The sequence below is a fragment of the Polypterus senegalus genome, chromosome 15, assembly GCF_016835505.1.
Source record: "Polypterus senegalus isolate Bchr_013 chromosome 15, ASM1683550v1, whole genome shotgun sequence".
In the NCBI taxonomy this organism is placed as follows: Eukaryota; Metazoa; Chordata; class Cladistia; order Polypteriformes; family Polypteridae; genus Polypterus; species Polypterus senegalus.
In genome coordinates, this window is record NC_053168.1 from 129,595,011 (window position 1) to 129,621,806 (window position 26,796).

Consider the following 26,796-nt stretch of genomic DNA (forward strand, 5'->3'; position numbering starts at 1 on the left):
GAATCAACAGGTCCTATTTCTAGCTGGTTGTGAGTGATACTTGGAAAAGTAGCTCACAACCTGCATCAATAATGCATGTCTCTTTCAGTAATTGAAATTGTTGTATTAAAGAAATACAAAAATAATTCAAGATATTTATACCCCCAATCTGTGTCACATCAATATTAAGTCCTCTCAATATGACAATATCTAAAATGTGACCATAGTTGGGTATAGGCTCCAAGATTTTCAAGAAATTCAGTCTTTTTGAGACATGATTGCTGTTTTTGTGAAAATTAAAATCTCCAGCCATGATGAACCCGCTTAGGTGCTATTTCACTTAATTTTAAAAATGTACAAATTGCTGTTTCATTTTTCTATTTCATGTGTACATTTCCAATATTTGATTCATACTTAATGTACTGTATGTATTTAAACATTTGCTTTGAATTCATTTTGCACATCCTTTTTTTTTTTAGTGGCCTTAGTTTGAAAGAATAACTGTACCTCTCTTTCAACAGAAACGATTCAGTACCAGGAGACAATCTTTGGATTGGCACAATCTTAGTTATTTTCTTCTTTCTCATTATCAGTGTTCTTGCTTTTCCAAATGGTAAGTGTTGGTTATAAAATGCTTTTAAAAGTTAAATTATTGTATATTTATCTTTTCATGCAGGAAAGCATAATCATTTCTGTTCTTTTTGGAATAGGCCCTTTCACAAGACCGCATCCAGCAATATGGCGTATGGTCTTTGGTAAGATAATTTTTTTATTTATTTACTAGTAATGGCGCACTGCATACACTTGACTTGGGCATTAATAGTTTTTATATGTTTTTTCTGTACGTTTACCATTCATTTGCTCAGAGGTTGATGCGCTTGTTGCTTCCTGAGCAGCTTTTCTTTTCCCCATCCTAGCAGCCTGCTTCTACTCCAATTTTGTTGCCGTCTTTTCGCGTTAAATCTGATTAAGTCAGTGTTTGTGTTGCAAGCACTTAATGATTTTGGATATGAAGAAGTAGAGGAAGTGATGGTGAAGGTGGTACGGATGAGAACGGCTCCCATATGCATGAGCCACATGGCCACCCTGCTGGCCGCTGCAGAGAGTTGATTCTACAATAAAATAAAATAAGAAATAATCTTGGAGGTCAATCATCACCCTGAAAGCCGATAGTAGATGTCACGTAGTATACAGTATGTGTACCAAATTTCAGGTTAATAGTTCGAACGTTTTGTGAGCTACAGGTGATTTAAAATCCTGGACAGACAAACGGAGAGCCATGGTAGCGTATTATATGAGAAGAATTTTAAATAATTCCAACCAGCTAGTGTATCAGGTTTTTTTTTTCCCTTTAGTTTATGATGACATTTATCACATCTTTACATTACAACTTAATGTGCAATAAAGTACAATTTTATTTATGATTGTTTAATTGATGTTTACTAAGAAGGTAGGAAAATTGTGCTTAGATGATGATTTATTTTTGTCATACTGGTTTGTCCAGTTAAATATTTAAGTGTTCCAGCATCTTGCTTTTATGGAACAAATAATATTTTTCACTGATTATATTATGTAGAAAAATTCCAGAGTCAAATCGAAGAGGGGTGGGTGTAGAATTGGGTAATCTGCTGCTATCCATTTCTTGTTGGCAAAAATAGTTCGCGTGGTGAAGGCACAGGAAAAATAACAGACTTGAAGCAAATGTAGCATGGTAGCTGCTTAATTGTTAGTTCATTTTTATTTCCTCCTTTTGCATGTCTCACCTAGGGAGAGTCTGTCCCAACTACCTGTTAGCTCATCACATAGCCAGGATTATGGTTGGGAGGAGCTTTACAGATGGTTCATGGTGATGCAGTTGTGGAGTGAGGTCTAAAGATGTGGGTCCTTTTGTGAGAGTGCTGCTCCCCCAAGGAAAACATGAAAATACGTTTTATTTCAGGACCAGATTCTCCATTGCAGAGAGTTGATTGTTGTATTCAGGACTAAACCCACCATTCTGACTTCCCAAACTTATCAGCAGATTTCACTAAAAGGTTTTAAGCTCTTGGGAGAGGTTTATAATGCTAATATGCTAAAAAAAAATCTTAATTGAGCAACTGTAAAGTATTAGTTTTGCAAGGTAAGGAAGTAAAGTCCAAAACACGTAATGGAGTAGTCCTGAATAATGAGTTTGGTAGGAGGGTAAGGGTTTAAAAAAAAAAAAAAAATGATTTGCAAGTCATTCAAATATTTATATATAATATTCTATTTGTCCCCTATTCTGTTAAACCAAAGTAACACATATTGTGCTAAAATTCCAAGCATTTTTATATACGTTTGTTTATATACTGTGTGTATATCTATCTATCTAATGATTTGTATTATAGCCACCAAGTGTCGTATATGGTGCACAAGAAAACAATATTGTCTAGACGCCTGCATTGAATATTCCATACATACTGTGGTAATCTTTCTAACCGAGGCTGAAATGATGTTCATGTAACTTAGAGCCAAAAGCGAAGGGTACTCTGCCATCTTTGTTCAAAGGGTGTGGTCAAAGAAAAACTGTCATGAGTTGGGAAACCTGGGATCTCCCAGGCATTCCAGGAATTCCAACAGAACTGCCAATTCTCATTGCTTTTAGTACTAGAACTATGGGACTAAAAAAGTGACTATATATTTTCTTCCTAAGTGTAATATCTGAGTCTCAAAGTTTTGCCTTGCATATCTACAGTAATATGGATGCTCTTTAACCACAGCCCATGGGCTGAGATGTGAGGCCGTGATCATGCTGCCTGGTTAAGTATTGAGGTTAGCAAGCCAGTTCAGTGATATCCAGTATGTGTGTTACATTCAATAGCTTGAAGGATTCCATAGTATTCCTGTTAACACACATGCCACCCTTGTTTTTGTATAACATTAGACTCGGATATGAAGTCGATTTAACATTGCATTTTTTGCTTTGAGTGGTTTAATGCATTATAATTTATGTAATCTACCAGGCCTTTCCTGTCTCAAATTTCGAATTAACATTGCTAATGTGCTTAAACTTTACAGACCCTTTTCTTTTGCTGGATGATTATATCAGAATTTCTTTCGCAGATCCTATTATATTCAAAGGCAGCTATATAGTTTCATTACTGTTTGGAAGGGCAGTGGAATAATAAAGAAATGTGTGATAGTGATGCTGTAACATCTTATGATTACAATGATTCTGGTCTAAGGCAGTTAGGGCTTTGCTTTTTTTATGGAACATGAATTGCTTTATAGAGTAGAGTTGGTTATATGGCAGAAAAATGCATGCAGCTTCTTTTTAGCATGTCTCATTTGTACCTGAAAAGACTGCTACAGATACCACAAGAATATCTCATAAACGATAGTTTGAACAGAAGATAGACTGCTGTTGCATTATTATTGGCTGAGAGGTAAATTAATCGTTATGAACTCTATTTGAGACAGATGTGTCTATGTAATGAACTGCTTTTAATATTGATGGCTGCTCAAAAAACTAGCAACTGAGTACAGATATATTCAATTATTTTGGCTATTGTCGATTATGCTACTTGATATTTGAATGCAGTGTCAATCAGAACATGGCAGTTTTATAAAGTAAAATATTTTGGAGGTTCCAAATCTGATGTGCAGTTCCAAAGAGGCCCGAATGGACAAGAGTGTAATTTTAAAGCAAATATCATAATGCCGAAAATGCATTGTGTAAATCTGTTTGTTTGTTCGTCCTCGGTGTGAAGTACCTATCGGTTGGGGGGAATAAGCCAAACTCTGTAATATTATATAAATTAGTTGCAATGGACAGAAGAGATTGGGAATAAATAGTCAACTTTTTTTGAGATGTGCAGCATTTCCCTTTGTCTTTTTCCTTTAGAATTATTGTTTGGGAAATAATTGTAGACATTCTGGATTAATTAGGAAATCATGGAGCAGTGAATGGGCTTTAAGTCTTATACGGTATAATCAAGTAAACAATGCATTTTACCTAATGAGGCAGTTTAAAAAAAATACTTTCTGCCTCATGATATCAATTAATTAATTTTAAGGTGTGCATTTAGGACAGATGTAAGTTAATGACTATAAATTTTACAAAGATTCCAGAGAACAAGAATACAGGTAGATGCAAAAACAAACGATTGTCACGACATCGGTGAGAACATATGTGACAATTCATGATTTGTTTTGTTTTTCTTTTTTAGTTTAATTCTCAAGCTGGAGTACTGCCAAACTGACTGTGTTATGAAGAAATAGCATATACAATGAATGGCCTGCCAAATATTTATTTAAACGTGTAAATAGATTGTACACTTGTGCAAACAGTGACCAAGCTTGACAATTTCATCAGATTGACATTAATCATCTGTAACCAAAAGCACCCATAATTAAGAATGGATTTAGACAGGTTTTCAGGCCTTTGACTTCATTTAACAAAATGGAGTCATTTTCTTTTATGTGCAGTATTTTACCTGTTAGCTCAGTGCCATCACAATTTTAATCTGTAATCATTAATTTGTTTTACCATAATTTTCTCTGATTTGTTTTGTAGGTCTGAGTGTTTTGTATTTCCTTTTTCTGGTGTTTGTCATCTTTCTAAACTGGGAACAGGTGAAAGGTGTGATGTACTGGTTGGATCCTAACCTGCGTTATGCTACTCGTGAGGCTGACATAATGGTTTGTAGATTTTTTTTTTCCTTCTATTTTTGCTACTCTTGCCACCATAGCTTAACATCTTTTTCATAATCGCAATCATAATTCATTAGTGTCTGCTTTGCAAAATGTTTGCTAATCCAGTTACTTTTTCCCCCTCCCTTGTGTACTAATATATAAACAATTTTTTTCACAGTTTCTTCTTTGCTTTCTTTTATATTTACATCTTTTCATCTTATTGTCATTTGTTCAGTTTTCTTTTAAGTGTAATCAATTCAACTGACAGTGGTACATCCTCAAACATTAATACCGAAAGCATGTTCTTTATAAGGGGTTTGACAAATTCTGTGTAGTAAATTTGACTGCCAATTGGGTATACATTTTTGGATATGACTGCAGACTTACTCACAGGCAGTGCTTTCAATGATTACAATATGAACACCGTTGTATTATATTATCATCATCATTCTATTAAGCAATGTAAGTTCTGTTTCACATTAACAATATTTAAACCCAAACTGTATAGTTACTGTTAGAAAAAGTAAAAGTATACAAAAGCTACTTAGTTTTTATGAAATGTGGTAAGTCTAAAGCAATATCTACCACACCATTTCAGTAAATAGGTTAAGTCAAAAGACTGAAGCATTTTCTCCATATCACATCAACCTGAAAAGAAAAAAATCATGTCAAGCAAGATTAGTTGATTCTCTTCAGACTCAATGTCCTTGGAACACCATCAGCTGGACATAACAAAATGATCTAATTAACTATTCCACAGTATGCCTGGCTTTGCAACAATTGACATAATTAGCTCCAATGTATTCTACTGATTGCCAGTTATTTTAAGTGGTGATTTGCACAGAAAAGGGAGCTCAATATTTTTCTCCAGCAATGTCTACTTCTGTTGTAGCAACAAAAGATTGCAAATGTTGTTATATGGAAATTCTTTCTCTTTGATCTTATTACTAACAATTGTTTTCTTTGTATATACTTCCCACCAGCACTGACAATAACCCCATTCATATTCTAATAATTGAGTGCAGGCAGTGAGGAGTGAGTGAGATGTGAAAATGCTGCTTTTCTGCTTCAAGACCCACTCTTTAATTGTACCCTTACTTTACTTTCGTGGTAAATACGGTCTCAGGTCACTTTGCAGAGTGTTATTATTGTAGCGGTGGATTAAGGGATGTCTCATTCCTGTAAACCTTTTATAAACCTTTTTTTATGTCAGATGATTCATAAGTCAGTAAGTAACTTTATTTACATTATTTATCGAGGACATTTGAAATAGCTTTCAGAATGAATTTATATCTTTGTACATTATTGTAGATTATTCTTGCTTAAAATATGATAAATTGCACTTTCTGCTGCTGTGTAAGAAATGTAAACTTCTTCATTCAAGAATTAATTAGGATGATCTTTATTTATTCTTACATGTTTCTAGCTATAACCATCTTTCACATTTATATCTCTTGATTGTGCTTTACTGTAGGAGTATGCAGTAAACTGTCATGTCATCACCTGGGAGCGAATTCTTAGTCATTTTGATATCTTTGCTTTTGGACATTTTTGGGGCTGGGCAATGAAGGCACTACTGATCCGCAGCTATGGGCTCTGCTGGACAATCAGCATAACATGGGAGCTGACAGAGGTATAGTAAATTACCAAGAAAAAACATTTGCTAAATTATTTCACTTCTAGTCCTGCCTTTATAACAAGGTTAAGAACAAATTAGCATCATTCTTTTCAGCAAGATGACAGATCAACTGTCAGATTCCTTTGCTACTCTACGGGCATTGTTTTCCTGTAGTGACTGCCTGTCATTATTAAAGTATCTAATTAATAAAATTAAGTTTGTACTCAGTGTATTATCTATAGGTAGCCTTATTTTTGTTTGACTTTTTATATTTAACTGGAAGCAGCATGATCCTGCAGTGTTTAGTGATGTGACACTGGACTCATCCAAAGCAACAAGTTTGAATCCCATTCATAGTTGCTGACTTTGAGTAGTTTGCACGTAATCTTTGTGTCTGTATTGTAAAATAATGGGTGATTCCATCTGTCTTGTAGATTAAATACCAAGTCTAAATTGGCCCCATGTAAGAGGAACGATGACTGTTTTTGTGAGTGGACCCTGTGATAGACTTGTGCCTCGTCAAGAGTTGGTTCCTACCTTGGCCATGATGACAGTATTGTCCAATATTTACAGTATTACACAAGGAGCACACCACCAAAGCTTGCTTTTGCTAGTTATTTTGGTGATCTGGGATACATGGATAGTACTGAAGGATAATTAAAATATTACTATCTGCAGTTCTATTTCCAAATATTTGGATGTTTTCCTGGATTTACATTAAAAAATAAATATATGGTGCATGCCAAAGTTTCTCTGTCTTGAAGTACCTTCCCGATTTTATCATTTGAAATTACAGTAGTTCCTGATGGTTGTTTGTATAAGAAAGTGATTCTGAAAGTTTCACATATAGACTCCATTAATTTCTGAAACAAATGAAGACAAGTTAATTAATTTTAAACTATGCCCCATTTGACTTGCTTAATAAAATACTTTAATAAACCTCTTGCTCTTAATAAAACACACATACTGTATTACTGTATTCACACCCTATTCAAGACACAGTCTCATGCCTGCTTAACCCAGTCCAAGATCAGAAGGAGCTGGTGCTTATGTTGGTGGCACCAGTCTATCTGTGTCACCTTTGCACTCCCACAAGCGGCCATGTTAACCTAAGATGAAGATCTCTGCAATGGGCTTAGGTCCCACTAAGACACAGGTAGAAGGAACAAACTCTACATAAACATTACCCAAGTAAGGAATCTGATCCCACAGCACACCTTTGAGCCACCTCAATTCAATAATACAATAAATTGCAATGAGTCCAGTTACAGTTGGAACTACCCTTGATTTTAAACTAAACAGAATTAAGTCTAGTAGCGTCAGCAGTGCTGCATTATATAGTCTCAGTCTTAGTGTTCTGTTCAGCCCCCTTATAAGTAAAAAAGGAACAGAGATGAGACAATGAGCTTACAGTAGCTTGTTTCACTAAAAAGTATGCAGTCTCTTATTGATGTTGTTTGTTTATTTTTCCTGACAGCTCTTTTTCATGCACCTACTGCCTAATTTTGCTGAATGTTGGTGGGATCAAGTAATACTGGATATTCTTTTGTGCAATGGTGGCGGAATTTGGCTTGGAATGACTGTGTGCCGCTTTCTTGAGATAAGGACATACCACTGGGCAGGCATTAAGTAAGTGCTTGTGGCAGACTTTTAGAAATATTCTGCTGGACCTTGTCTGTAAAAATATCCTGAAATGCTAATTTACGTAAGGGTTGTATTTCACAAAAGCCAGATATTAAATTTGCATAAATCGATCCCTCATTTCAAGCAATTTTCCATACCAATAGTTACAGCATGCTGTTTCACAAGGTGTTTGATAGAGCAAGCATAGCTATAGTACAGTATGTAACTGACCATCATATAAGCAGACTACTGTTAAAACAATTGAAATCCAAACAAGAAAGCAGTGTTGACAAACCTTAGAAAGATCTTGACTGCAGCTGGAGAAAAATATATTGTGGAAATGACATTTAATGTCCTGGTTTAAGTAAGAAAAAGTAGGTTATGTAAAGTGTACACTTCATATCGGACATATGGTGGACTGTTGCTGTAGCAGCAGAATAGCTTCCAGGGGTATGGCATTCCATTCTTTTCAGAAGCTAGTAAGAAAATAAAGAATACCATGCAAAATGGCAAGTTAAGCTTTAGAGGTACAATATTCACTTTTTAGTAAACGGTGACATTAACGATCTTAACAATATATCTTCAGATATTTTCACAACTATTTTCAGTCATTAAGATCTAACAGTATTATTCACACTTATTATATTTTACATTGCTTGCTTTAGTATAAAATGGAAAAGTGTCTTTTCCGCACATACTGATATACGAGGGAGGACCCAAAAATAGCCGGAATTTTGCTGCTGTTAGGTTGGTACTTGTAGTACGTGGTTGGGCCGCTAGGGCGATCTAGTTACACTCCTCACAAGTCAGTCTGCCAAGGGCCATCAGTCTGGGAGGTTGTGCTTGTGTTCAGTGAATTTTGTAAAAGTAGTTTTGTGCAAGTGTTGTTTTTTTCTTGAAAAAAAGTGTTGAAGAAGCTATTGTTATTGAAACGGTATGACAACCCTGAACCACCCACCCTACTCACCGGATTTAGCTCCGAGTGATTTCTTTTTGTTCCCTCGGATGAAAAAAGACTTGAAAGGAAGGCGTTTTGCTGATGTCGAAGAGGTAAAACAAGAAACGACCAGAGCATTAACGGGCATTACTTCAGACGAATTTAAAAATGTTTCGAACAATGGAACAAACGGTTAGATAAGTGTATTTCCGCCAATGGAGAATACTTTGAAGGAGACTAATTGTAGTTTGTACAGAAAATTAAATTAAACACGTTTTAAATATATTTCCGGTTATTTTTGGGTCCCCCCTCGTATCTTTCTATTTGTATCTAAAGTTCAGTAAAATTGAATGGTTACTTGTTTGATTCATTTTGTAGTACTTCTCCATCCATGAAATGTGAATATTGTTTGGTTGATTGCATTTGAATTGGTTAGGTTTTTTACTTTTAATATATTGTTGGTTAGGGCCCATCAATGGAATTCACATTAAAACTGACATTAAGTCAGCAGTCAATAATGTGTGTTTTTTGGTCTGTTGCAGAGATATTCATACAACTACAGGGAAGATAAAAAGAGCAGTTCTTCAGTTCACCCCAGCCAGCTGGATTTATGTCCGATGGTTTGACCCCAAATCATCCTTTCAGAGGGTGGCAGGAATATACCTATTTATGATAATCTGGCAGGTAAATTCATGAATTGGTCATGTTATGTTTGAATGGGTTTGTAGGGGTCATGCTCCACATGTGATCCACATTTTTAAGATGTTTTTCTCTACTGGTGTCCCATTCAGGGCACATTCCTGCATGATTAAGGACTTAGCTAGTAAATCTGGATTCTTAAAACACCATCTTTGTATAATCAGCTTTGTACCTAATACTTGAGAATTAGTAGTATTAAAACACAACAAAGCAGATCAGTGAATATCATATACTGTAAGTTAGCGTCACCCAGCACAAGAGCATGGAGATTGGTACTCTTTTTGCCTTGTGAAGAATTTTGTGATGTGTGCTTTGTAAAAGAAACAAGGTAAAACTGATTGATTGGTAGACTTTTCTAAGCAGTGTTAGATATGGGAGATATTGTCTTAAAACACAAACATGAAGAAACATGATGTTTTTTTTTTTTGTAGACATTTTTTTCATGCAGGAATTTATTGTTTTTTTGTATTTGTGTGTCAGAATGATAGTCAGATGGAATGAGTAGGTTTCTCTATACTGTGGTTCCTCTCATCTACATCTGTAGATTTCATCTGAGTGCTCAATTTTACAGTGTCAGATCAATTTGTTCCAAGAAGAATAATCTCTGCTTTATTTAGAAATGCATATTGCGGAATAAGTTAGATTGGGCACTGCTACGTTTGATTTCATGATTTCCTTTGGACTGTGTTGTGAAATGTGGGTTTTTGTTGCTGTTTTTCCAGTTGACAGAATTAAATACGTTCTTCCTGAAGCATATCTTTGTGTTCCAAGCCTGTCATCCTTTAAGCTGGTGCAGAATCCTCTTTATTGGAATTATTACAGCACCCACTGTGAGGTACGTTTCACTATCTCATGTTTACTTGGAAAGTTTCTTCAGAATGTTTTAATCATATCTGTGAGTATTTAATAATTATTTGAAGTGTGACATTAAAACAGATGTATGATCTAATAGTCTAGTATTCCAGGTAAAATAAGTCCTTAATGATTTGTGTGCTTTTCCTTGTGGAGTTGATCAGACTGCCTGATAATAAGCTAAACATACTTTAGCTTTGTTTTTCAGGACAGCTGATCTCCATCTAATTCGTGACAATTTATTTATTTATTTGTTTGTTTGTTTGTTTATTTTTCCAGACAATATTATGCATACCTTACAGATACACAGTGTAAAAGGGTTGGAACTCAGTGTTGGGTTTTTGGGTAAGTACCTAATCTGCCTTACCACATAAGACACCTGACATTTTAAAGAGATTATGTACTAAGTATAAAGTATTAGGCTTTTTTCACTGGACAGCAGCAGAAAAAGCAACAATATAGTAGTCTTCTGAGAACAGTGGTTTTGTTAAATTCAGTACATACTAAACCATTTTTAGTGAATACTGTTTGAACACTGTGAGCTAATACAAGCAATAATAACAAAACACAATTTTCAGTGAACACTATTTTTATTTTTGTCATACGTAGAGAGGATAATTCATTACTAGAGTTGGATTCATAAACATGACAAAATAGTGAATTTTGATAGAAGTAATTCTGTATTAAATTAACAATGACCGTTTACCGAAAGAGAGAAATCACCTGATTAGCTGTTTTTACCTTTTCTCTGGGGAAACATCTTTATCTTTATGCACTTTTCTCTAAAACCACTCTCTTTAATTTGAGGCTGATTTGTGTCTGTAAAAAAAGAAAGAAACTCTCTGTGTCTTAGTTGAAAATATTTCACTTTTTGTTTATTAAAGAGTGACTAGGTTATATCATAGTAAAAGTAAAGGAAATGAGACCTGGAGGGAGAACAACGAAGACAAGAATTGAATTGGTTTAGGATGAGGCTGTCAAATTAGCCAAATTATTAATATTAAAAATAGTAAATATCTGAATATATTCAAACTAACATGTACATTTGTAAGTGCTTTTTTTATACTTTATTATTATTGTAACAGCTGCACTGGATGCCTTAGCAAGAAGAAACACAAACGGCAAAATAAAAAAGTTGTCCAAGTTCCATTAGGATTTTTCTGATATTTATATATAAAAGCCATCAAAATTCTGAGCATATGCACCATCTTTTTTTTTTTTTCCCCAGTCTAGTACTGACATCTGGGCACAAAAGTCCTTCTCGGCAAAGTGAGACATAAAAAGCATCCTTGTAATGGAGCTGAAATCCATATGAGCCACACACTGGCACCACACTTTACTACTTTATTATTATTATTATTTATTTTACTTTTTTTTACATGTGCATCTGCAAATCATGAACCACTTATGTCACTGTTTGCATAGGTCCCTCTTGCAACATTCAGCTTGTGCCCTGTGGTGCCAACATACTGTGAAGTGTTTTGCTGCCAGATTTATATATATTCACCGTTTCTATAATCCTTTCTGTTGTAACTAAATGTTTAAATTTAGTATGTTTTTTTTTTTTTTTACATTTCTATTATGTACCCAGTCATTTTTTTTGTGTAGGATATCCCCAACACACTGTGTTTCTGTGTATTTTCCAGTGATAATTATAAGATCACATCAAAGACACATTCATGTTTTATTCATCAGTGATTTAAAATGAGTCCACTATTGAAAAACAATTAAGCCAGGCAACACATCATACCCAGCACCCTCTGCTTCCAGATTACTATCTGCAACTTTTCAGCCTTAAAATGAGACATGGATTTGTAAAATGACTTGGGAATTTACCTGAACCATCTCAATATAATGCTGATCTGTGCTGCGTTTTTATAACAAAAATAACACCTACTTGTTCACTGACAAGAAGTTTAAATCTTTTTTTTGTTATTAGTAATTGTACAAGACATTCTGTATCATACCAAGACAAGTTCTTATAATGTGTATACTCCATTCAAAATGTATTTCTGTCATCAAGGAATGTTTGGACACTCCCTCATCAATACCCGCCCCACAAATGAAGTGTGTGAAAGTCTGAACTTGGCATACTGATGACTTTGAAATACCTTTTCATTTTATAATAATAATTTGAAAACAGTTTGCTGTTTTTAAGTATTAACAGGCAGGCCATGCAAGTCTGTTGGAGCTAAGACAGTGTGGTTTATCTTAAAGCAAATTCTTGGGCTGCTTTTGTAAGGTTATAGTATTCTCTTAAACATTCTAGTTAAAGGGGGCTCTTTTGTGTTGGCTGCACACTTTTACAGATGTCTGGTTCTGCAGAGTACGCCCAAATTAAAAATTTACTGTAACACTGTTTTCTAGAAATTTTAGTTTTGAATTATTTTTGAGATTGAGCTTTCTTTAACAGGTAATTTTATTCATCATCACTTTTACCCTTGTAGCAGTTACAGTACACCCCCAAAATTCGCAAGGGTTATGTTCCTAGAGCACCCGCGAATTGTGAAAAATCGCGTCTTTTGGATGTGGTTAAAAAAATGCCTTTTAAATACCTATTTTTATTGTTTAAACCTTAAATTCAGTATGCTCCCTAAGCACTTTAATTTCGTTGCAAACTCGGCTTAATACATTAATACATTACCTAAAAATTACCTTAATACATTACCTTAAAACAGAATGTGAAGGTAAACCTGTCTACTGTACAGTACTGTAGTGCTATGTCTCCCGAGGTGCTAGAATGTAAAATACCGATGTTACTGCTATACGTACTATAATTCATGCAAGAGTGTTTTCTTTGGTATGCACCAAATTTTCTTTTCATTTTCTTTGTTATAAGTAGAGTAAAAACTGTGGACGATTCTTCTTTTATTCATTATTTCCCGGACAGAGTAGGAGTCTCACACCAGATAAAATTAATCAGTAATATACACTTTATTGCACCTAGACTAGAGAAGCCCTCGTACAGGAAATTCTTTGCTCTTTTATAGCTTACAGAGTTGAGCAAAATGACATTATTATACCAAAAATAGAGGCAGCGGTACATATTTCTTACTGCTGACAAAATAAAAAAGAAGAAGTTACCTTATTTGGAGCTTTAAAAACAGGAACTATAATAAAAAACTGGTTAAAGGGCAGATTCTGAGACAAACAGGAACTATAATAACAGACTTGTGCTGGGCAGATTCCTTTGACCTGCTCACCCAGTACACTCTGTACCTCACACAAGGGTATACATAGAAATGTCACATACACATTTTGTAACTGCTAAATGTCACAGGGACAAGCTGTATTTTTCCATTCCACACTCGACCCCTTTGAGCAGAAAAAGGAATCTGGCAGGTCAAACTTGAATCACTTTCAGGGGCCAGAAGAAAACTTGTTCTTGACGTAGGAGGTAAGCTTTAGATAGAGCAGAACGGAACACAAGAGCAATGAGACAGCGGACAAGAGGAAGTAAGCAGCAAGAAGGAGTAGAACAACTCCAACAGCAAGGGAGACAAAAATAGATCTGAACCATTGCCCCCAGGAGCCGAACATAGAGGTGAACCAAGAATGGAGAAGGAGGGAAAAGACAGAAGAGAGGGAGCAGGAGGAATTCGAGAAATGGAAGGAGTATTAAAAAGGGAAAGTAAGCAAGGAAGAGAGTTGGAGGAGTTATGGGACAAAGGGAAGGGGGTGGTTGCGAGATGGGGACGAGCAGTGGCACACACATAACAGTCGGATTGATTGAGCTGACGAGCTGAATACAGGACCCATTGCAGCCAACGGTTCCGATCACCGTACCCAGTTTCAACCTCGAAGGTGGATTCTATGGAAAGGACGGACAGAGAGGAGAATGGAGAAGTAGTATTGGAAGAAGAAGAAGCGTTAACAGGAGAAGATAAAGAGGAAGAGGTGGGGGAATTGGAGTACACCTCAATCTTGAACTTTCCCAACAGATCTGTACCAGAGACATAGGCACCAAGAATGTAGATGCCAGAATCATGTAAAGAAGCATTCTTAATAGTAACTACTAAAAGATTGCATAAAATAGGATTATTGCCTTTACAGGTTTCAGCATACGGGTGTCCTTTTATAATTGAAAACGAGTCTTTAGACCATGTTGCGTAGCTTGTCTAGGGTTATACCCCAGTCCTGGTTTCGGTGTTAGCGAACACGCGCTCCATGAGCTACATTCTGGGACACAAACATATTTTTGTGAGGAAGTCCAATCACGTGGAGAACCAGTACAGGACGCAACAGAACAAAAGTCCAGGGTAAAAGAATGAGTAGTACCCTGAAGAACGCGGAATCCTTGTGGTTCTCGGTGCGAACAGGGATAGATAGAACAAAACGGAAAAGGATCAAAAGACAGAGGAATGGTGCCATCTTTTACAATGAGATGCGTGGATCCAGGCAGGTAGTCCTTCAACTTTCACAGCGTGAGGGGTTGACAGAAGAACTTGAACGGTCCTCGCCACCTGGGTTGGTGCCAGTGTTTCCTGCGGGTGTCACGAACCAGGATCCAGGTTCTTAATGGGATAGGCGAATCCTCAGAGGGAGGGGTGGATCTCCAGGCTTGCTTCACTTGTTCATGGACCTCCTTCAGAGAGGCTCGGAGACCTGAAAGACTAGAGAGAAGATCATTGTCCACAGTATGTAGGTTCACATTCCCTATAACCATACCAACTGGCATGGATCTACCGGTAAGAATCTCAAACGGCGATAGCCCCAATTGTCAGTGTGTCGCCCTCGTAGCCCCATCAGGGCCAGTGGAAGGGCATCAGGCCAGGAAAGATTTGTCTGCTCACAAATTTTTGCTAATTTTGACTTCAAAGTGCCATTGCATCTTTCAACTATACCTCCACTCTGTGGGTGATACGTACAGTAGTGGTGTACATTAATTTGGAGCCATGTGGTTAGTTCATTTATGACTGAATTCACAAAATGTGTCCCATTATCAGTCTGCAGTTTCTGAGGTATAATTTCCTTTATTAACGCTTTAGCCACAGTTTTGGCATCATTATGCTTAGAAGGGAATGCTTCTACCAATCGGAGAACACATCGACAATTACTAAACAGTACCGATATCCCTTTGAGGCGTTAATTGATGAAATCCATTTGGAGATGCTCAAATGGTCCCATTGGATTCGGGTAACGGCGGGACTTACCTGCGTGCCTTTTCCCACATTAAACCTTTGGCACAGCGCACATCTCTTACAGAATTGATCTGCATAACTAGAAAACCCTACTGCTTCCCAATGCTTCTCAACATCCTGAATCATAGCATCTCTTCCCGCATGGTCCAGTCCGTGGGCTATTTTCGCCATTCCTGGAAAGGAAGCTTTCGGAAGAAAAGGCTTATTAGTCTGACGGTGGGTCCAAACACCTTCAATCAAGGAGCCTTCCTTGGACCATTTCTTCTTCTCAAGATCCGTTGCTGAGCTCTGTAAAGAAATCATCTGGTTATCTAGAACCGACTCCGAACTCTGTTGGAAAAGAGAAACTGGAACATTATTATGAGCAGCTCTTTTAGCAAAGTAATCAGCCAATTCATTTCCTTTACTAACAGGATCCTGTTTGCCAGTGTGTGCCTGGCACTTTACAATAGCCAATTTAGATGGTTTAGTTATGGCATCCAACAGAGATTCAATTAACTTCTGATGTTGAATGGGCTTGCCAGTACTGGTCTTAAAACCCCTTAATTTCCATAATGCCCCGTGATCATGGCAGACTCCAAAAGCATAGCGAGAGTCTGTGTAAATAGTTATGTCTTTTCCTTCTGACAGCTGACATGCTCAAGTTAGGGCTATTAGTTCAGCTGCTTGTGCACTGAGGCTAGAGGTAATTCGGTTAGCTTCCAGTAGGTGGTCCCCTTGGACCACAGCATAACTGGTCGACGGAGCTCCATTTTCTAATCTTAACGAACAGTCATCTACAAATATGATTTCACCTGTTTCTAATGGAGTTTCCTGCAAATCAAATCGCGCTTAACTTCTCGAGCAATCACTTCCTGACAATCATGCGGTTCTCCCTCCTCACTAGTCGGGAGTAGAGTAGCGGATTGAGGGTAGAACACCTTTCAATTGTGACATTTGAGAGAGTGCAAAGAACGTTCTGATAATGGATGGCTCTTGCTGTGGTTAGATGAGAAGTTTTTGCTTGTACTAAAATGGAATGAACTGCATGCGGAACTTTAACTGTCAGTGGACTCATGAGTACTATATCGGTGCTAGCTAAGACTGCTTCTGTGGCAGCAGCAACTGCTCTTAGACAGGGAGAAAGAGCAGCTGCAACTGGGTCTAATTTTTTGAAAAATATGCAACAGGCCTTTGTTTGTCTCCATGTATTTGAGTCAACACGGCATTCATATATCCCCCCTTTTCGTCCACAAACAATGTGAATGGACGAGAATAATCAGGTAAACCGAGGGCGGGGGCAGAAAGGAGGGCAGTCTTTAGGTCAGAAAATGCGGTCTCAGCATCAGGAGTCCAGGAACGTGGCCAGATAAGGGAAGGCCGGGAGTGTTGGCCAGATCTTGCAGTGGCTGAGCACGTGCGAAAAGTTAAGGATCCATTGTCGACAATATCCAAGAATGCCTAGGACAGACATAACCTGTTGTTTAGTGACCGGTCTAGGAAGATTCTGAATGGTTGTAATGCGACTAGTGGAGAGAGCTCTTGTGCCATTAGTAATGTCATGACCTACATATTTAACAGTTGTTTGTACCAATTGTAATTTAGCTTTGGACACTTTATGGCCATTTTCAGCCAAGAAAAGAAGTAATTTCTTTGTGTCCGTTTCACATGATTCCTGCGAATCACTGCAGAGCATGATATCATCAACATATTGAATTAATGTGGAACCACGGTCTGGCCAAAACCCTCAAGATTTTGAGCAAGCGCTTGTCCATACACACAAGGAGACTCAGTGTAGCCCTGAGGCATAACAGTCCAAGTCCAACGGCGGTTTTGAAAAGTAAAAGCACGGAAGGAGGATTTTGGGTAGATCACCAGAGGTTCACAATGGGCTATTCTGCCAAAATCGTTTTTATCCTGAGACCATAGGCAGGATGGGATATCTGCGAGCCAAGGCAATGGAGGAAATGTAACTTGTAAGGGAAAAACAGAACATGACGGGGAAGGTGTGCAGAGACTACGATTGACTAAAAAATCAGTTTGGAGAACAACCTTTGTAATTAAATGGTCAGAGGTGTCGAAGACACCAGGGGCAACATATTGCCAATCTGTCCAGTCAAGACAGTGTTGAACCCAAGGTCCAATTTGCACCCACTGGGTGTCATGCGATTTGGCAAGAGAAATATGAGGGACAGAGTCACCCAAATAGTAAATTTGCTGGGAAGGGGTGAGATGGACAGATGTAGCAGCTTTGGTGGAGGACAGGAATAAACAGGGAACAAGTATAATTTGCGGTGTGGGAGCTGAGGAAAGAAAAGATTTCAACCAAGGGGTATCAACTTCAGCAGGGAAGTATTGGGCAGTACAGTGAAGGGTGTCAGGGACCTGGAGATGGGGAAACAAGCAGGAAGGGAATGAACTAAGGGCTTTTAATAAAATGGTGTGTGGGGAAATGGAAAGAGTCCAAGCTGCAAAGGAAGGTGTTGGGTGAGAGGATTGAAAAAGAATCATAGGGGTGGAACAGTTAAAGCCTTTGGGGGTCATAGTAATCGATAGGGAAAGTTTAGTCATGAGGTCACGTCCCAAGAGGTTAACAGGGCAAAGTGAATTAAGGAGGAAACGGTGTAGTATGGATGGACCAGAAGGAGAATTTTGGACAGGGAGTGGGAGTGAAACTTTAAGGCAATGTGGTTGTCCAGAGGCTGTCAGAACAGTAATTGTGTCATCCGAGGCAGGGACCTTAGCCAGAGAAAGAGTAGAGCGCGTAGCGCCAGTGTCAACTAGAAAAATAGTCTTTTGTCCATTAACATGCAGAGATAAAAGAGGATCATCCTCAGGATCCACAGTCAAGAAGGGAAACATGGAGTGGCTAGAGGTCCCTGAAAATTCCTAGGGCCAGCCTTGGTTTTCGGGGAAACCGGTGTAAATTCATCTCCGGGGGTAGTCAAAAGAGGCTTAATCTGACGATTTGGACAGTCTCTTTTATAATGGCCTGGCTGACCACAATTATAGCAATAGTAAGGAGTGGGGAGCTGTTGTTGTTGAGAAGGGTCTTGCAAAGAGGTAAAACCACCTCGACCCTGGCCGCGTCCTCTCCCTCGGAAGCCTCCCCGGGCACCGCGTGGACCGGTGAAGCCTCCTCGTCCACCAGTGTAGTAATTTAGTTGCGCAGCCACCAACTTAGCTTGTCTGTTCTTGCTTGTGATGTCTGCCTTTCAGCATGTTCAGCATGTCGCTTAACCTCTTCAAAGGCAGCGATTCCCAGCCAATGCATGAGATACGGACTTTAGATTGATGTCTGAGCGGAGACCGGAGACAAAGGAGGCACGGCTGCACGCGTGGTCCTCAGCCCGCTCTATGCCCGAATGGTAGCCATCAAATCTTGAATCTAAGTCCCCATTCCTCCACAGTCTCATCTTTTCTGTTTTGCAGCAGAAATCAAAGCCCAGTCAGTGCCCTTTTTATACTTGTCATCTAAATTCGCTTTCAGTAGACGCCACTGAGTTTGAAAATCTGCATCTCCATTCTGACCATCTCCTCGATGGAAGGTCTCACGCCAAGTCCACGGTTGTCCATTATTATCAGTACCATGATTAACAGAAGCCCAAGTTGGACCCAATTTACGACGAAGGACCTGTGTCCATTCAGCAGCGTTTGGTTTATACATGCTGTCCAACTGTTCTAATTGTTCAATAAATTTCAGTCCCCCCTCCTTTTTAGGGTCAACTAAGGAGCTGACCACCTCTTTTAGCTCACTTAAGTCCCAAATATGGGAAATGGAAATTGTCAAGGGATTCTGGTCACCAGTAGGTTGATTGGGATTATGCCGGGATTAGGGATCTGCATTAATGGGAAAGAAGTAGATGGAGGGAACTCGGGGTCAGGGGCAGTGGGGGAAAGTGGAACAGAGGATTTAAACACATGGGGTCGGTCATCGTGTAAGGGATTGAAAGGTGCCTGTGTCTTAGCCTGTCTTCGGGTGGTAACTCCCTTGTGTCCGATAAGGGGCTCGGGTTTTATTTCTAGTGGTTCTCCCTCTACCTCCTCTTCCCCTCTGAACCTCCTGGAGAATCATAGGGTGGAGGTTCGGGAGCCTGAGTCCCAGAACCATAGAATATAGGGTATAGATGTTTCTTTCTCTGTTTAGAATGGGTGTCAGGTGGTTGGGCTGTTTGTAAAACTAAAAGCAATTCATCTTTTTCTTTTCTGGCCTTAACTTCATTGGCTCTCAGAACCTCATTCTGTCTAGTGATCGCCTCTAAATTTCGATCTTTTATAACCAATTCCCATCTATCAAACATATCCATGCGATACGGACCTCCCTTGCAACAACCAATATTTTCCTTATTTCCTGAATCTCACTCGTATCACGGTGCCTTCTAATGGCCAACGCCCACCGCTCTGTTTATTCCACTTCTTACATGCCTTTTAAAATCTAAGCCTGTCTTTTTCTCAATTAGTTTCCTAGGTGACCCATTTTTCCGACGTCTGTTGATCCTCCGAAAACAGTCCTTCCAGTATAAACTTAGACCCCTTAGACCCATCAGACCCCTGCTTAACTTTTTTACTACTAGCGGAACCCATTTTCTTTTATTGTCCTAGTTTCTTCCCCTGAAACTATATCTTTTATTTTCTAGTTTCTTTTCCTGAAACTATATTCAGTGTACACTGTTCTTTTCCTACTCGATTTCCTTTTCTCTTAAATTACCTAACTGTTAACCGTCTTTGTCCGTGACTGACCTTTGACGGGCAATGGGCTCTTTACCTTAGGTGTGCCACGCACCTTTTAACCGTCCCAATGCCTATCCCACTAATATCCCAGTTCGGACTCCTACATCCTTTCCCAACAGTTAATTAAAAACCTCGAGTAGATAATTAATATCCTGGGCCGCTAGTGTCAGTTTAAAAAACTGTCAGTTACTTATCACTCTTATCATACCCACCACCAAGGAAACCCCCGACGGTACTTACCCTAGTCTAGGCATTTAGTCTGGTGCGCAACGCAGAGTACTCCACTCGGAGTCAGGAGGAGACCGGGGACTTCTCACTCAGAAGCCGTCCTAGGACAGGACAGTCCTAACTTTTATCGGAGCTGTTTACTCTGCTGCCGGTGCACACAGTAGCGGCAGTCTGCTTCAAAGAAGACAGATCCATAAGGCGGTACCGATCAAGGAGTCAGCCGATCGCCTCCTGCCCCGCGTTCGGGCGCCAAAAAACTGTGGACGATTCTTCTTTTATTCATTATTTCCCGGACAGAGTAGGAGTCTCACACCAGATAAAATTAATCAGTAATATACACTTTATTGCACCTAGACTAGAGAAGCCCTCGTACAGGAAATTCTTTGCTCTTTTATAGCTTACAGAGTTGAGCAAAATGACATTATTATACCAAAAATAGAGGCAGCGGTACATATTTCTTACTGCTGACAAAATAAAAAAGAAGAAGTTACCTTATTTGGAGCTTTAAAAACAGGAACTATAATAAAAAACTGGTTAAAGGGCAGATTCTGAGACAAACAGGAACTATAATAACAGACTTGTGCTGGGCAGATTCCTTTGACCTGCTCACCCAGTACACTCTGTACCTCACACAAGGGTATACATAGAAATGTCACATACACATTTTGTAACTGCTAAATGTCACAGGGACAAGCTGTATTTTTCCATTCCACAATACATAATAAATTCATTTAATTAAAATACAGTAAAATGTACGGGTACTCACCAATGATGAATGATATTGATGATGATGAAGTAGTTGTGCAGTACGATGGACAGGATTTAAAACTCCTTGGGTGGCGCCTCTTCAGGTGCTTCAGGAGGAGTCGTATCTTTGGACAAGTCTTCTTCTGGTGAGGTTTCGTGCTGGCTTTTCTTTATAGGTTTCAGGAACATTGTGATAGGAAGTTGCTACATTGTCTCCTGTAGCAAACTGCTGGTACAATTTCCGTGCTTTCTCACGGATGATGTTACCGTCCAAGGGGATGTTCTTCCTGCAGTCAGTGATCCACAGTGCCAAGGCAGATTCCATCCTAACGATATTTTTATTCCTTACGGTCGTTACCTTTTTGGCACTATCACAGAAACTTATAGATCTCCTGATACGAAAACATTTATATCTTAATGATAGGCATATGTATGTATGAAGTATGTGTATTTTGTATCAATAACCAGGTTTCCATCCAATTTTTTGTTTTTTTTGAAAAAATATCTAGCGCTTAAAATTTTTTTTACTGATATAGCTGATGGAAATGCTAATTATCGATAAAATGTTGTACATGTCGACATAATATTTTTCCGTTTTAACTTTAGTGCATAAATTCCATATCGATGCTTCAGATGTCGCAAAAACTACATTGGAAACACTTTTTGTCGGAAAAAAGGGCTTTAACGCAAATAAATGTGTCACATGATACATTTTCATCACGTGCAATCCAAACGAGAATGGCGGAGCGGTTCGCATGGTCTGATGAAGAGACTCGTTATTTCTCATGATGAGCCAATGCAGTGGCGGATAGGCTGGGTCTCCTGCTACTGAAAGGGGTACCTGAACTCCCTCCACATCAACTGTAGCCTGGGGGTGTCTCTCAGGATGTCTAAATAATACAAAAACCGCAAAGGTAATTTTACTGTGCCAGTCAAAATATTTAATAAACCGTGTGTTTCATTATTTAAACATTTTTTTCTTATTATTAAATGGCAGATGTTTTAGCATATATGAGAAATTCTCTCATTAATGTTAACTTTAGTTTTTTTTTTTTGATTTAAACTTTGTTATTTTGTATTCATTCAAATTTCAGTTTTAATTAAAAACCTTAAGGGAAGCAGGTTACAGTACTAATTTAGTTATCGCACTGAGAAGGGATGTTGATTGGTAGGCTCACCTGTACAGATCCGATGCTGCAAACACAGCTGCATCATGGACACTTCCAGGAGTGCCAGCGCAAATGTCTCGTATCCTGCACCTGTCATCAACAAGGGCCTGGAGAACAATAGATGGCCACCCTTTGCGATTAATGTAATCGCGGTAGCCTTCCGTCGGGGGAAGAATAGCCATGCACCAAGGAATTGCGGTATGCAATTTCATTGGCCTCCGCTACAGTCGGAAGGCTGATATAACGCCGCATTAATTTTTCTTTAATAGCGGTGCACACAGCATATACACATCGATGGACGGTAGTTTTACTAACCCCGAAAGTTTCTCCAACTACTCTATACTCGGTGCAGGTTGCCAGCTTGTAAAGGGCGATGGCAATCCGCTTTTGGGTTGGAACCGGTGGTTGGTGGCAACCTGTGATGGCCGCAACATCAGGACTGATGAATCCACACAACATCTCAAACGTCGGCCGTGTCATTCTAAAATGTTGCAGCCAGTGATTTTCTGTGAAGTGTCTCTCTCATACCCGTGGGTTTCATCGCACTGGGGTATCTTTCTTCGAGCTCTAGGGCTATCAGAGAAGCAACTGCTTCATTCTGCTGTCGTCTTCGGATATTATGTACAATTCCAATTATTTGTGAAACTGAAATAACAGTAAGCTGCCAAATTTCAAAAAACTGTCTGAATAATCTCTCCATTTCTTTGTTTAGTGGAGGGGGTGTAACGTGGAAAACAAAAGGTACATAATTTGCGACATACACAAAATTATGTATGGAAACGGCTCAAGGGCAGATTTTTTTTCGCGATGCAACAAAACTTATGCGACAGTTCGTTTTGGGGGGGATGGCGTCATCACGCACACCATTTTATCGATAAAAAGCCAGTTGGATGGAAACAGGCTGGAGACAGCAAATTTCGCACATTTTTTTATGTATATTCTGTTTGTCGATAACAAAACGTTGCAAAAAACTGGGTGGAATCTTGGCTTGTGTGTCATGGTTTCTTGAGGACAGTCTAGAGCTAAAATGGTGGACAGAAAAATGCCAAACTCAAAATTGAATCAAAAGACCAGTAGCAAAGAAACAATTTAATATTGTTTACTTCAGCTTTTATAATCATACATGTTTAACTCTATTTTTAAGAATTTTTATCATTTATAAAGCAGGTTTTTGTATAAATAATGGTGTTTGTTTTCCTTTCAGAGCTATTGCTTTCCTGGAAGCCTTGGTTTGCATTAAATTTGGTCAAGACCTCTTTTCCAAAACTCAAATCTTGTATGTAGTCCTTTGGCTGCTTTGTGTGGTAAGGTGTATTTTCTATTTGTTTTGCTTATCAAAAGTCATGAAATACAGGGAAAATATTTATTTGTATAATTGCATAGCATTGTGAAATTTCTCCTTTCTCCAACCTTTTATATTTGTAATGTTTTTCAACTTTTATTTTAGTAATACATAATTTTTGTTTTATTTCTTGCAGGCCTTAATTACTTTACTTTGCTTGTATGTGATGGTATGGTATGCAGTGAGATCTGGGCAGAGACAAAAGGTGAGTGAGAAAATACGGTGAAAATTTATGTTTATTAATTAAAAATTAAGGTCCTAAAGAAAAAGATTTAGATGTGAATTAGCATTTTGGGTCACAGAGGATCAACATGCATAACTTTGGGGCCAGTATATTAGATGTTTTGGTGTCATGACATTAAAAAGACCAGATGTTTCTTTTTCAATGGAGTATTCTAGTTTGCAGACCCTGTAGGAGATTTACAGTTAAATGTCACTGTCCAGTTTTTCTAAGATTCCTGCGAGAAATACAACTTGCCCAACAGCATTTTTGTTTTATTACTGCTTTTCAATGTAATACTGTATTTCCGAAACTCTACCTATTTTGTCTTTTGAAGAGACGCTTCTAATAAATAATTCTAAAGGTAAAAGAGTAATTTCACAGTAATGTGAATTTAAACAAGACAAAACACGTTTTAAGTTTGAAAGAAATTTTTCTTACACTCGCAGACAACAAGTGAAAACTGGTTCTCCATGGAACTACTATATCATGGATTAATACAGTCTGAGTCATATGCTATGATGTTCTGTCAAAGCTCGGATTTATATCTTCCCACCATTAGGCCCAGCCTGCCACAGAGGAAATTAGGCACTAGTTTTTGTTAGATGACAGTCAGATTTTGCCCTCTACTAGGAATCAGATGGCCAACCAACTGTTTATACTTTACTATTGGACATAGCACGGTTTCTCAGTAAACTCTCATTCAGTTATCACCCTCTTTGGAATTGTTCAGAATGGATTCCTCCTATGCAAGTGATCACTCTAATACAGGAGCCCCTGTAGCTCCTTCCTTCAGTAGACTGTAGTGCACAAAACTCTCCCGGAGGTCAGCTTTTTCTGATATGCTGAGACCACCACATATGACACCAGCACTCTGTAGTCAGTTGTTTAGATCATGCATCTTGCCTTTTCTTACTTAAACAACTAAACCTTTATTCTGTGATTTTCTGCTTTCCTTTCATTCTTAGTGCAGTGCTTAAGAATACGCATGGTGCACTTCGCTTCTAATGTCACCCTTGGGCACTGGGTTGAATTACCTGCTCAGGTCTTCTACACTCGGCTGGCAATATGCAATAATTCTTCATAATATAAGAAAGAGGGAGCTGTATCTGAACGTTCTTAAGCTTATTTTAGGATCACAGATCCAAGAACTTTATTAGAGTTGCTGTTTAACCTAACATGCACGTACACATGTTCTGTCCTTCCATCCAGCCACCTTCTACTGTGCTGCCATTTTTCTAGTTATCTATCCATTTCACATTGTGTGGGCATCTGTGTATTTGGGATGTGGACTGCAAAACAGTACAAGGAGAAATATCAGTGCAGACCTAAGGAGAACAGAACTCCATGCAGACAATGACTGGGTCACCATTTACATCTAGTCTTTAGGAGGTAGGAACAACTAACTGGTGTACCTTCCAGTGTGTGTGTATGTATATGAGTGAGTGAGAGAGAGAGAGCACACACAAGTTTCAGAATACTTTTTTCAAGCAACAGATTTTTTTCAAATTTCTGAAGCCAGTAAGCTTCAGCAATATATAGTCTAGAATTTACACTTGAGGAGAGATTTTTTTAAGAAATGAAACAAAGCCTGCAAATGCATCCTGCGCAGTGATGTGGTCCTAGTCAGTTGTGTGACAATGTGAGCCTTTGATGTTCTAGGCTTTTCTTGCATTTGTTGTCATGATGCTGTTGCTTATAATAATCTTCTTTTACAACTGGACTGCCAGGTTCTGATCACCTCAGTGACATTTTCCACTTTGGAAAATGCTCAATGAAAAAAATTTGTTTTTCACAAAGCAACACTGGTGGGGAAATATACTTAACAAAAAGGAACTTTTAAAAAGAGTGTTCACAAAGTTTATCTTTTTTTTTTTTATGAATTTCTCTGATATTCCTCCAGCAATAGGGAAAGCATTGCGAGATCAATAGAAAACTCTGTACTATCTTGTGTATGCTGGGTTAAATACTTCCATACATTTCATGTAGTTTCTTCTTGCTTGGATCATTCATGCAAAGAGCTTGGACAAATGTGGCAGATGTGCATGTTCTGACTAAAGGCTGTCTCTGTTTTACAGACCTTTTCTGAATCAGAAGATGGCAATTATATTAGTTCATCGTTAAGATTTGAAAACATAAAAGGTAAGGTTATGAGATTTTAAATACTGGCTACTGTATGCAAATAATGTGTGATGCCTTTCCACTTCAAAATGATACCTCAAAACCGAGAACACTACTAAATTCTCACGGTATATGTTATGCAAAGAGCTCCTTGCCCCTCATTATCCTGTTTTTAGAAATTTGCTGACTTGTATGTCCTAGTAAGCAAACTAGTTTTCTGGGTTAGTGATGGGCAGTATGTATAGTGATGGTCTAAGTGTTGGGGAATAAAGCTTGACATAAAAAATATTTTAGCCTGGAAAGATGTTTCTCAAAACAGCCTTTTAATCAGCTTGATGATCATCTAGCACTACCTCCCTATTACAAGTTAGTTTGCTAGTTATTTATAATTCCTATGATTTTTAAAGCATTTTATTCTTCTACTTCTCCCATGTATGGAAAAACTGAGGACATATGTTTTGAAATATGTGAAACAAGTGCTTTTGGCCAGGACAAGATTCCCACCAGCTGCAAATGTCTTTTCAAAGCTAATGAGTCACAAACTACCAAACTCCATATAACATTTAGGACATCTGGGAGTTAGGCTGCTTATATATGTTACAAGGTAAATGTTGCCAGATGAATAGGTGTCATTCGCCTGCTGTCGCCTTCTGTCATGCCAAAAAGCCCCAATGCCAAGTGAAGATGCCAAGTTAAAGGTCAGCAACCCCCGGTGTATCTGCCATTCAGCCACAGGCTTACCCACTTGAAATACATG

At 38.3% G+C, this 26,796-nt stretch overlaps 1 protein-coding gene across 1 annotated transcript in view; it reads left to right on the top strand.

Moving 5' to 3' along the window:
* Positions 1-26,796, top strand: part of ptdss1b (phosphatidylserine synthase 1b) — a 41,498-nt gene that overhangs the window by 5,775 nt on the left and 8,927 nt on the right. The window contains exons 2-12 of the mRNA XM_039736256.1: positions 501-592; positions 690-734; positions 4,514-4,638; positions 6,107-6,265; positions 7,728-7,879; positions 9,353-9,494; positions 10,232-10,344; positions 10,641-10,706; positions 23,561-23,660; positions 23,835-23,903; positions 25,997-26,060. Of these exons, the coding sequence (XP_039592190.1) occupies positions 501-592; positions 690-734; positions 4,514-4,638; positions 6,107-6,265; positions 7,728-7,879; positions 9,353-9,494; positions 10,232-10,344; positions 10,641-10,706; positions 23,561-23,660; positions 23,835-23,903; positions 25,997-26,060 (1,127 nt within the window). The remainder of the gene's footprint in view (positions 1-500; positions 593-689; positions 735-4,513; positions 4,639-6,106; positions 6,266-7,727; positions 7,880-9,352; positions 9,495-10,231; positions 10,345-10,640; positions 10,707-23,560; positions 23,661-23,834; positions 23,904-25,996; positions 26,061-26,796) is intronic.